Genomic DNA, 12,535 nt, shown 5'->3' on the forward strand with positions numbered 1-12,535 from the left:
GCTCTGTGTTTACTTGCGAACCGAGCACACGTGTACAGACTTTGGTTGTGAGACGATGTGTAAAACTTCTTCCTGAACCGGTCCCGTTGTTACAGTTCACTGCACTACAATAAGGCATGGGGGTTTTTCTTTGGAAATTCCCGAACGCACGTCTGCACTCAAACCGAATAGCAATGCAAGTAAACAGAAGTGGACTCAACTAAAGTGATTTGTTTGCCTTGAATAACGTCATGCACCGAGTGGTGACGAAACTCGCCAAGCAGAAGTTTGCCACGATCCGTGCTAACTTATTTTAATTATTACTTATTAACAATACTTCTTGGGACCAGAAGAAAATTACAGAGGGTTTTTTAACATATAAAGTTTCAAATGTGCATAAATTGAAAACCTTTGCCTATGAGCTTTAAAGTAGGAAATTTTACAGCCAATCCTACTAATGATGTTAACAGATAAATCAGACAATACACAGGTAATTTAGTGAAATCCCTACAGTTGTGGTCTTGACCGGTCTTGAAATAAAATCCTGAGTTCTCTATATCTGAGACCGAGTAAAAATGTGCTCAATTCCACTGAACCCAAGACCTTCAAGAAGTGGTCTCGAGACCATTTTCGAGGGATTGAGATCAAGTCAAGAACAAGAATGAGGCAGGGTGAGACCGAGTCAAGACCAGAACCAGTGTGTGTGTAGGGGTCATGACTGAGAAGCAACTCAAGATCATTTTCGAGTCCTACAACACTAAAATCAGGAGCCTTGACAGCTAATTTGGGTGGAATGAAAGCCTGTAGTGACACCAGGCTCTGGCTCTTTGTGGAGAACATTGGACATGTCCATCCATCCATCCATCCATCCATCCATCCATCCATCCATTATCTGTAGCTGCTTATCCTGTCCTACAGGGTCGCAGGCAAGCTGGAGCCTATCCCAGCTGACTATGGGTGAGAGGCGGGGTTCACCCTGGACAAGTCGCAGGGCTGACACAAACAACCATTCACACTCACATTCACACCTATGGTCAATTTAGAGTCACCAGTTAACCTAACCTGCATGTCTTTGGACTGTGGGGGAAACCAGAGCACCCGGAGGAAACCCATGCGGACACGGGGACAACATGCAAACTCCACACAGAAAGGCCCTCGCTGGCCGCTAGGCTCGAACCCAGGACCTTCTTGCTGTGAGGTGACAGTGCTAACCACTACACCGCCCTAAAAGGTAGTATTTAAACCCAATACTATTGAAAAACCATTTTTGGTTCCTAATCCTGTTTACTATAAGCTCCACTCTTCTGGAAAGGCTTTCCACTAGATTTTGGGGTGTGGCTGTGGGGATAAATCTGGAATGAGAAAGCGCTCATGGGTGTGACAGTAAGGTCAGGACCATATAGTAGGCAGGTATCCATCCATCCATTATCCGTAACCGCTTATCCTGTACAGGGTCACGGGCAATTAAGCTGGAGCCTATCCCAGCTGACTATGGGCGAAAGGCGGGGTACACCCTGGACAAGTCGCCAGGTCATCGCAGGGCTGACACATAGACACAGACAACCATTCACACTCACATTCACACCTACAGCCACCAATTAACCTAACCTGCATGTCTTTGGACTGTGGGAGAAACCGGAGGAAACCCACACAGACATGGAGAGAACATGCAAACTCCACACAGAAAGGCCCTCGCCGGTCACTGGACTCGAACCCAGAACCTTCTTGCTGTGAGGCGACAGTGCTAACCACTACACCGCCCTTGGACATGTCCTGCTTTTATTTATTTATTTATTTGGGTCGAACCTCAGTTTTTTGTGTGTAATGTCGGGACTCTGCCGCTAGACGGCGCCACTAGAGGGCTGTCTGTCAGTCTGCGTCTACTGTAACATGCACAGCGTGAACAATCGGCTCTCTGGAGACCCTCCAGGATGATCGAGGCGTTTCCAGCCGCCGTCTGGACTCCGGATCTCCGGCAGCACTGAGCTCGGCCCTGCGGCACCGAACATGGAGCGACTTCAACAAGATGAGGATGAAAACGGGTGGAGCGCAGCCGGGATGAAGAACACACCCGAGTCTGGCTCGAGAGGATGTTCTTTTTTCTTTCCCTTTTAACTGGAGTCTCTTTTTCTCTTTAAAGCGGGGATGCAGAAGGAGGATCCTGGATTGTGGAAATAATTTCCAGATGATTCCGACTTCAGGGAGACTGGAATGTCTCTGACTTTCGATCTGAATCAATTGTCGGGAACAAAAGCAAGGGACAAAGTTGTGTTTTTTGCCTCGATTTGATTGAAAGAATCACAGAGAGAGAGAGAGAGAGAGAGAGAGAGAGAGACTATACCTTTAACCCCTTCATCCTTTTTTTTTTCTTCTTGACTCACAAAACCAGCTTGCATCATTCTTTCTTTCTTTATTTTATTTTATTTTATTTTTTGGACTGCTATTTAAACTTGACCACCACTTTATCTTCATCTTATTCATCAACATCAATTATAGCTCATATTGACTATATGTATATATGTTTGTTTGTTTGTTTGTTTGTTTAGAAATCCATGTACATTTCCGACACTTCAGTGTTCATTGTGAAAGAATTAAAACATCCTGATTTTTTCCCCCTTAAAATTCTATTCTTATGAAGATGGATAACAGACAGTCAGGAGACATGACAGTCTTCCATGTGGGCCTTTTTGCTTTGGTTCTGCTCAGTCCGGTTACTGGTAAGTTCAAATTATTGTATAGAGCCTGTATGTAATAATAACTACTTAATTCAAAGCTAATAATAATCTAATTTTATTAGCCAACTGACATTGTCTAATGATAACAATAATGATTATTATTATTATCATCATAATATTAAACACTTTAATGACTCTAATGGGGTGAGTTTCAGTACTGAAAAAAGGGGAAATATCAGTGTTCATGTGTATTTTTTTTTAAACAATACACACGTCATGCTATATAGGCTATTTCAGGTTTTCTAACAAAGACGTATAAAAATATTATTTAAAAACGAAGCATGACTTTAACAACACTTTGTCCAAGGCCATAATTGATGGTACAACTACAAAACACTTCTGCTTCAGGAGTAACAATGTTCGAAAACTTGGCTCAAGGTATAAATGTATCGTCAATATGCATACTATTCTTTTTAAAAAAAACATATTGTGATGTAATTTCTCACATTGTCATATTTCTCAGCTCAAATTCACAGCATGTCCCCTTTTTTAACTGTGCATTCGTGGTTTCTGATGTAAAAAGGATGTTACACACACACACACACACACACACACACACACACACACACACACACACAGCATTTCCAGAAGGAGGTGCAGGAAGGCCTGACATTGTTCCCCATGCAAATATTCTCAGAACTGACCTCCCTTCTGGACAGGAAAGGAATGAAATGTGTGCATGTGAGAGAGAGACGTGACGGAAATAGTTGGAGATCTGCACAGTAAACAGAGCAAGAGGTCTTTATTTGGTGGTGCTTATTGTGTTTACGTTCACGTTCCATACTCACCTAATACATCAGCCAGGTTTCTGATATTATCATGAGATTAAAAATGGATGACTTCGAAGAACAATCCAGGCAGACAGGCGTTTGCGTTGTCGCACACGTTATCTTTGAAGTCACCACTTTTTCAGTCGTGTAGATTTTCACAGGTTCGTTTACGTTGAGTTAAAATCATACAACTGGTAATTTTACTCTAAATGCAAAACACGAGAAGCCAGTCAATTGCATCTTTTTGAACTGCTGCTCATCCCAGCACACTCGGAAGTGATATCTTTTATTTGTTGCCCAAATGAGGATGGGTTCCCTTTTGAGTCTGGTTCCTCTCGAGGTTTCTCCCTCATGTCGCCTGAGGGAGTTTTTCCTTGCCACCATTGCCACAGGCTTCATCACTGGGGATAGATTAGGGATAAAATTAGCTCATGTCTTGGGTCATTCAGATTCTGTAAAGATACTTTGGGACAATCTCTATTGTTAAAAGCGCTATACAAACAAACTTGACTTGACTTGACTTGATATCTGCCCTCTTCCACATACCCATGATTGGGTAGATTAACAACCGATCGAATGTTTGATTGCTCATATCAGTTGCAATGGGATTACTGAAAGAAAAAAGGTCTTGAAACCTAAAAAAATGTGACCTGCTTGGCTTGCCTCAGGTTTTAAATGATCACTTGTCTTCAACAACACAACTTTTCCTGTGCTGTGTTTCTGTCTGTGTGTGTCTGATTCATATCCTGTCCAGTGAAATTATTGCCCAACAGATACATCAGCAATCAAAATGTCTTTTATTGCGTCACTAAAACCTTGGAGTGATCAGAAACGAAAGCATATGTTTTTGCAAGCCGTGCTTGTGGCGTAAAAAGACATTAATCAAAATTGTTAGTGTTAATCTAATGACACGTAAGTGCTGGAACAGATTTGTGGCACCGTAGTTGAAAAATTCAGCAGGTGCTGAATCCTTATAACACCCTTATGGAAAAGTTATCACTCATATCAATCATGCCAGGGGCGATTTCTCAGAGACAACAAGGGAAGCCGAGCTTCCCCTAAAATTCTCTCCCCAAACTGCGGCATCTACGACGTTGAATTCTCATTAAAACAATAACTTGCATAACATAATATATGCCCAAGATTGTATTTACATTCATAACTATCCTGTAACTTATTTGAGTGATGTCTGACGAACTTGCAGTTCGCTATGAGAATCACCTTTGCTGCCAGGCTGTAACCAGCACTGCCAGATACTGCTGACGTTTTCCAGCCAAAATATGTTCAAAACCCGCCAAAATCCACTTAAAACCGCCCAATCTGGCAACACTGGCTGTAACCTCTCTTATTTCAATGGGCTCTATGGCTGGCAGCCGGGTATCCGTTGCAGTCTATGAGAGGGCTCTGAACAGCCAATTTCGGCTAGTTGTTATTGGTTAAAATCGACAAAATCGTCACTTCCAGGGAAGCCGGGCTTCTCTGGGACTAAACGAGACAGTGGGAGGGACAAGAAGCCGGGCTGATGAAGGATTATTGGAGGTAGTGTTTGAAAGACATGAGGAGGGCGGGCTCTGTACTTCGGCGTTGGCGAGGAACACGGAAGTATGATCAGTCAGTCTCTAGCGGATGTCGAGAAAGTGTAGTCGTGTGCCAAAGTGCTGTCCGACTTTCTTTTCATATAAACGTTTCTTCTCATTGATGTCTCTGTACATTACTCTGTAAATAAATGTAAATATTACTCGTTATGCTCCGTTAACTTTCATCCATTCTATCAGTTTGATCGTTCGTGAATTCGCTTGTTTATTTCATTTGTAGTTCAATCTGGTTGTAGGCTAGCTTGAGCTTTATTGGGATCTGCAGTGCTAGCTGCTAACAGAAATTGGTAAAGTCTCTGGAAAGCACAACCAACTGGTATGACAGGGTCACAGACCATTTTCTGGAAAAGGAGCGGAGGGCAGAATTTGTGTATAAATAGTGTTCATGTTCATGAATGTGAAGTGTGTATATTGTTCAGTAATGTTAAGAGAATGGTGGGCTCTGTGTTATAGGTTATACCTGGGTATAATATTCAAGGTTCTGTGTGTTGCATAGCCTACCTGGTTATGAATTTCCAGACTGTGTTGCAGAAGATGTTCAAGGATGTGTTGCACAGCTGGGTGTTGTGTTAAAGACTCTGTGTTGCATATTAGGGTATGATGTTCAAGGCTCTTCGTTGAATAGCCAGTGATTTTTGGATGTTTGATATTTTTGATTAAGGATATGAGGCACTAGCCTGGCAAGCCAGACTATAACATGAAATGTACAAGCAAAAATACTTTCTGCCACTAGGTGGGGTTGTCTAGTTCACTATGCTAATGGGGCACACCTTTCTCTGCTTTGATATCCGGCCTACAGGTTTTACGATGAATGTGTAAAATGGGCATCCCCTGTTTTAAAAACCAGCAGCCGCCACTGAATCATGCTGTCTTTCGAGCAGCAAATATAACAAGCTTGATACTTGATAGGAAGTCCGTTATGATCACGTGTTTAGAGAAACTGGCTTCTTGTAAGACAGATACTTCATGGCTCCTTTACCTTAAAATCTGCTTGTTGATAGTTCTTGGGAAAATGGGGGTGCCAATAGTTTTGCAAACAGGACTGCAGAGAAGAAAAGACTTTAAAAACACCATGCTGTCCTGTTTTATTTGAGTAGCTTTGAGGGGGAAAAAAGGAGGGGTGGTGGTGGATGATAGAAAGCTCCTGTTCTGTATGTTGAATCATGCCTCCTGGCTGGCTCGCCTGTGATTTACAATGCAATTTTCTTCAACAACAGTTAAACCGTGTGTGTGTGTGTGTGTGTGTGTTGTCATGAAGGAACACAGACTCTGTTCATCGCACAAATCTTTCCACACTTGTCAAATGTTTTGTTACCATAGAAACATCATTCCTTACTCATGATTCGCAAAGCTTTTATCTTTCCTGCTTCATAGTGAAAATGAAACCTCCCTCTTTCTCATATGTGCACACACACACACACACACACACACACACACACACACACGCAATGTTTTCCCTGCGTTTGGATGTACTGTAGCTCAGCCGTTTGCAGCAGATGGATGAAAGTATGGATGGATGGACAGATTAGGGAGTTGGCTTGAAGTTCCTTTGCTCTGTTGCTGTGTGAAAAACAGGAAGAGCATAAATAATTAATCATTAATCACTCGTATTAGCAGCATGCCTCATTAAATTTGCGGCCGTGGAGCACCATGATTTCAATTCAGCTTTAGTGGAATACTATTCATACATCATATAATAATAACAACAACAATAAAACTTTATTTAGATTTATCTTTAAAAGATTGAACTATTATACAATCATAAATGAAACTGTGACAAATCTGTGACGGTTGATAGAAATCTATGTACAAATTACATAGCAAACACATGTATGGGCTATAACAAAGCTGAATGAGTATATTTTGTACTCAGGCTATAGAATAGAAGCACCCACAGGGTGTTTGTAATGTTCTCTGGAAACACTATCTCACAATGTAGGGCTGATATAAAAATGTTTTTTTTTTTTTAAAAAAAGGCTAAGTAAGAGTCGAGTTGGCATCTTAGACGTGCCAAGGGCTTATTTTGTTATCTAAAAATATCAAAAAAAATTCCCTCTCAACTCGGAAATGCAGGATGGCTTTGTCAATCCTGAGTTCAGCATGCGGGGCGGCACGGTGGTGTAGTGGTTAGTGCTGTCGCCTCACAGCAAGAAGGTCCTGGGTTCGAGCCCCGGGGCCGGCAAGGGCCTTTCTGTGTGGAGTTTGCATGTTCTCCCCGTGTCCGCGTGGGTTTCCTCCGGGTGCTCCGGTTTCCCCCACAGTCCAAAGACATGCAGGTTAGGTTAACTGGTGACTCCAAATTGACCGTAGGTGTGAATGTGAGTGTGAATGGTTGTCTGTGTCTATGTGTCAGCCCTGTGATGACCTGGCGACTTGTCCAGGGTGTACCCCGCCTTTCACCCGTAGTCAGCTGGGATAGGCTCCAGCTTGCCTGCGACCCTGTAGAAGGATAAAGCGGCTAGAGATAATGTGATGAGATGAGTTCAGCACGTGATGCCAAATCAAAATATCTGCTCACAGCATGACGAGTAAACAAAGTAGCCTTCATTCATTACGTATAAACAAGTATTACCTTTATATTGTTGACGTACAAACATATTCGCTTATTAAATCTATTACACTGGCTCTATAGTTCACTATTTTGAGGAGGAAAATATCCGTCCATCACTCATCACACTTACCTAGCTTGATTTTCCGAGCTAAATTGGACGTAGCATAAAACAATGTCAGTTCCTTTATGATTTCAGCTTCCCATAATAAAAAAATCCACCATATGCATATAGTGCATCGTATTCAGTTTGCTCTAGTGTTGACTACAGCTGAAATATTTCCTTCTAGCACCTGAAAAATGACCGTAAGCCCATTAGGCTGCTTTGCAAAATGAAAGAACTCAGGAACTTGTTTCTTCATGGGTTGGGTCGTCTTCTTCATGCGACTGAGTTGCTATACTTCTAAAAAGACCTGTAGGTGATTGACGTTTCAATAATCTGAGTGCTGATTAGCTTTAAAGTCAACAGGTTGTCACAGGTTTAAGAGTCATGAGTTAGCAACTGAACATGTGTTAACAAGTCTAACGCTTTTTACTAGCTAAGCTAGCTACTTTTTCCGTTTATGTTACTTCAAAAAGTGGAAGCAAGAAAGCAGGTAAATTAACTAAATCCAAAGAATCAGAATTCATTCCTTTCTTATGAGCGTTTTTGGATCTGTTTCTCCTCTTTTGCGTTTTTCGTTCGATGTTTTTCTCCCCCGGATAGACACGAACACGTCGTGATCATCGCGTATTCATGATCTGACGTTATCAGTTATTTAATTTAGTTAAATAAGTTACACACTGGGCAGCACGGTAGTGTAGTGGTTAGCGCTGTCGCCTCACAGCAAGAAGGTCCGGGTTCGAGCCCCGTGGCCGGCGAGGGCCTTTCTGTGCGGAGTTTGCATGTTCTCCCCGTGTCCGCGTGGGTTTCCTCCGGGTGCTCCGGTTTCCCCCACAGTCCAAAGACATGCAGGTTAGGTTAACTGGTGACTCTAAATTGAGCGTAGGTGTGAATGTGAGTGTGAATGGTTGTCTGTGTCTATGTGTCAGCCCTGTGATGACCTGGCGACTTGTCCAGGGTGTACCCCGCCTTTCACCCGTAGTCAGCTGGGATAGGCTCCAGCTTGCCTGCGACCCTGTAGAACAGGATAAAGTGGCTACAGATAATGAGATGAGATGAGATCTAGTTTAAAAATTATGCTGCCCCCTGGTGGTCCAGGGTCCCAAAGTGACAACTTATACCACTTATGGTGCGTTCATGTGCTATGGGAATTATGGTAAATACCAAACGCCGACATGGAAAGCACACATGAGCGCCCCCTCTTGTGGTATTTTCCACTGGGCAACTCGTAGAAAATTTTGATACACGAGTTGCCGAGATGAGATGAACTTTAACCTTTTCAACATGGCGGCGAGCGGTACAAGACTAGCTTATGAACCAAGAAAGAAGTGGTTTTCACCTACGGAAAGCTGACTCTCACCTTTTAAACGAGTCATGTTATGTATATTATATTATTATAATATGTATATTATAGCCTAATACAAAATATTCTGTGGCTGTCCAAAGAACGCCAATAATGATCTAGATACTGGCTATTCTCATTGTGGCTACAGCCAAATTTCCAAAAACTGCGTGGCATTCAATGTGTTAAGAAAATCTCTACTTGTCATGATCAGGAAATATTCAGCATTATTTACCTTTTGACTTTTGATAACTCATATTCCTGCTGCAGCTGATGAACAAGGCAATCTATAATTGTTTTAGCCAAATAACAGGCCTGATTCTGAATCTGGTCCACCATCTTTAATTTGTCAACAACAACAAAAGCATGTGAACACAACACACTGGTAAATACCACTTCCCAACTGGAAAATATCATCTTCCCATAGCACATGAACGCAGCATTAGAGCAAGAAACAGCTCTGTACATACCTCTTATATCTTTTTTGACTTTTGAGATTTAGTGTCTTGAACATTGAGGACACGTGTTTATTTCGTACAGAGCATTTTCTTTCTTTCTTTAATTGTTCCATTGAACTTCTCATCTCATCTCATTATCTCTAGCCGCTTTATCCTGTTCTACAGGGTCGCAGGCAAGCTGGAGTCTATCCCAGCTGACTACGGGCGAAAGGCGGGGTACACCCTGGACAAGTCGCCAGGTCATCACAGGGCTGACACATAGACACAGACAACCATTCACACTCACATTCACACCTACGCTCAATTTAGAGTCACCAGTTAACCTAACCTGCATGTCTTTGGACTGTGGGGGAAACCTGAGCACCCGGAGGAAACCCACGCGGACACGGGGAGAACATGCAAACTCCACACAGAAAGGCCCTCGCCGGCCACAGGACTCGAACCCAGGACCTTCTTGCTGTGAGGCGACAGCGCTAACCACTACACCACCGTGCCGCCCCTCCATTGAACTTATTTAATATAAAAAAACTCACAAAAGAGTAGAGATCTTATACATAACAAATACATAATTTGTTGTCCTCATAACTAGTGATAGACATGACAGTGTGTGTAAAGTCGGCTGTTCTAATTAATTTCAGGAGATCCTTTTAGTGTGAACGATCTATTCTTAAACCTGATTGGTTAAAAGATTGATCCATTTTCTTCTGACTTCATGTCATGGTTGTGTGAAGGATTAAAAGCCATTATGGTCATTTTCAGGCATTATAATATTATTATTTATTTACTTATTTACTTATTTATTATCTTAAAAATTGCATTTTCAGGCTACTTTAATGTGTTGTTTATATATTCTGGGCTGAATATTTGTGTGTGAGAGTCATGTGGTGGTTTGGTGTGTGTGTGTGTGTGTGTGTTTATAAGAGGGCAGGGTTGAGCCATTATTAGTGTTTACATTCTCCTGCGCTGAAACCCAGTGGCCATTCAGCTTTGGCCTTGGTAGACAGACAGACAGAATAATAACACACCTGATGATGATAATAATCCTGCCTCAAACAGCTGCATACTGACAGAAAAAAAAGCACAAACGTGCTTATCGCTTCATATATAGTACAAAAGAACTACGAATCCTTCCACAGCATTAGATGTAACTATAAATGGATAAAAAATGATCATTTGTCATTCGTATGAGAGGAATAAAACATTTTGCTGTATGCTATTTATTGTCTTATTGGAAAATAATCAACTTCAGGATGGTAACAGTGACTCCGCAACATACCCTCCCTCTCCCCCTCCCCCACCCAACCCTGTTGCTAATTATTTTCCCTCTTTTCGAATTTCTTGACCTCAGTGACAAAAATGAAACGTTTTTATGAGAATCGTGACTCTGTCTTCATTCGTAGCCGCTCAGAGTGAGGAGAGGGAGTGTGCGTACACGGAACACCACGATCCGTCCAAGCGCATTGATGGAGGAGGAGAGGGGCGTGTCTTTCTGGAAAACAACACCATTCGCTGCAGCCAGGGTGGGTGGTGCTACGGATTGTGGGAGAAAAAAGAGAACGGCGTGCATCTGGTGAAACAAGGTACGAGTTACACGGTATAAACATGCTGTTTTAAACCATTACAATAATAAAAGGTTTTTATTTTTTCTGTGAACGGGAATATTCGTACACGTTTTTCTTGCGAGTGAAATTTCCGTACTCGAGTCTCAATTACATCTAAATAGCTATAACGTTACCATAACAACCAAAATGAATCATCACTGACGAGCTCAACCTAAAGGTCAACCTAAGCTTCGATTCTTTAGTTATGTTTCCTTTTTCATTAATATAAACATTGACGTCACTGTCCTGTTTAAACCGATATCTAGAACAAGTCAAACGTTCGATTTTACTTGACAAATCCTAGACTGTTTGGTCCTAGCAAAAGTTCCTTTTATGCACGGTTGGTGCAATGTTTTAAAATCTAAATGTCCCTTCTAAGTCCAAGAAAGTCCACCTAGAGGCTAGACACAGGTACGTATTATTAAGCATAATGCAATAATTGTTAAGAGCATCTCTAACAGGGGTCAGAACACAAATACAGGTGTCCCACAGGTGGCAAACTGGAAAATCCATAATCAGAAAACACAGGCCGGGAACACAGAACTAGACTTGGACATGACGGACAAAGGGGTACGAGAAGTCTTCGCACTTAGTTGGAAAAACAGCAGAGTACACACCGATCAGCCATAACTTTAAACTACTGACAGGTGAAGAAGTTTTGATTGATTATCTCATTACAGTGGCACCTGTCAAGCGGTGGGATATATTAGGCAGCAAGAAAGAGAACAGTCAGTTCTTGAAGTTGATGTGTTGGAAGCAGGAAAAATGAGCAAGCGTAAAGATGTGAGTGACTTTATCAAGGGCCAAATTGTGATGGTGACATGACTGGGGGCGGCTGAAATGAGCTTTCTCCGTAGGGTGGCTGGGCTCATCCTTAGAGATAGGGTGAGGAGCTCAGACATCCAGAGGGATCTCAGAGTTGAGCCGCTGCTCCTTCATGTCGAAAGGAGTCAGCTGAGGTGGTTCAGGCGTCTGATTAGGATGCCTCCTGGGCGCCTTCTTTTGGAAGTTTTCTGGGCACATCCAACTGGGAAGAGACCTCGGGGTAGACCCAGAACAGACTGGAGAGATTATATATCTCATCTGGCCTGGGAGCGCCTTGGGATTCCCCAAGAGGAACTGGAAAGCGTTGCTGGGGAGCGGGACGCCTGGAATGCCCTGCTTAGCCTGCTGCCACCACGACCCGACTTCAGATAAGCGGAAGAAGATGGATGGATGGATGGATGGATGGATGGATGGATGGATGGATGGATGGGTCTGAGCATCTCTAAAAAAATGGCACATCTTGTGGGGTGTTCCCAGTATACAGTGGTTACTACCTACCAAAAGCGGTCCAAAGATCCGAAGGACAACCAGTGAACCGGCGACAGGGTCATGGATGTCGAAGGCTCATTGGTTCACATG

General features: G+C 42.6%; 1 protein-coding gene across 1 annotated transcript in view; it reads left to right on the forward strand.

The window, feature by feature from the left end:
- Positions 1-1,848: 1,848 nt before the first annotated feature.
- The window catches only part of bmpr2a (bone morphogenetic protein receptor, type II a (serine/threonine kinase)), a 34,803-nt gene continuing 24,116 nt past the window's right edge, over positions 1,849-12,535 (forward strand). Inside the window, exons 1-2 of the mRNA XM_060918657.1 lie at positions 1,849-2,696; positions 10,931-11,110. Of these exons, the coding sequence (XP_060774640.1) occupies positions 2,612-2,696; positions 10,931-11,110 (265 nt within the window). The 5' untranslated portion in view covers positions 1,849-2,611. The remainder of the gene's footprint in view (positions 2,697-10,930; positions 11,111-12,535) is intronic.

This window comes from Neoarius graeffei, chromosome 4 (genome assembly GCF_027579695.1).
Source record: "Neoarius graeffei isolate fNeoGra1 chromosome 4, fNeoGra1.pri, whole genome shotgun sequence".
NCBI lineage: Eukaryota > Metazoa > Chordata > Actinopteri > Siluriformes > Ariidae > Neoarius > Neoarius graeffei.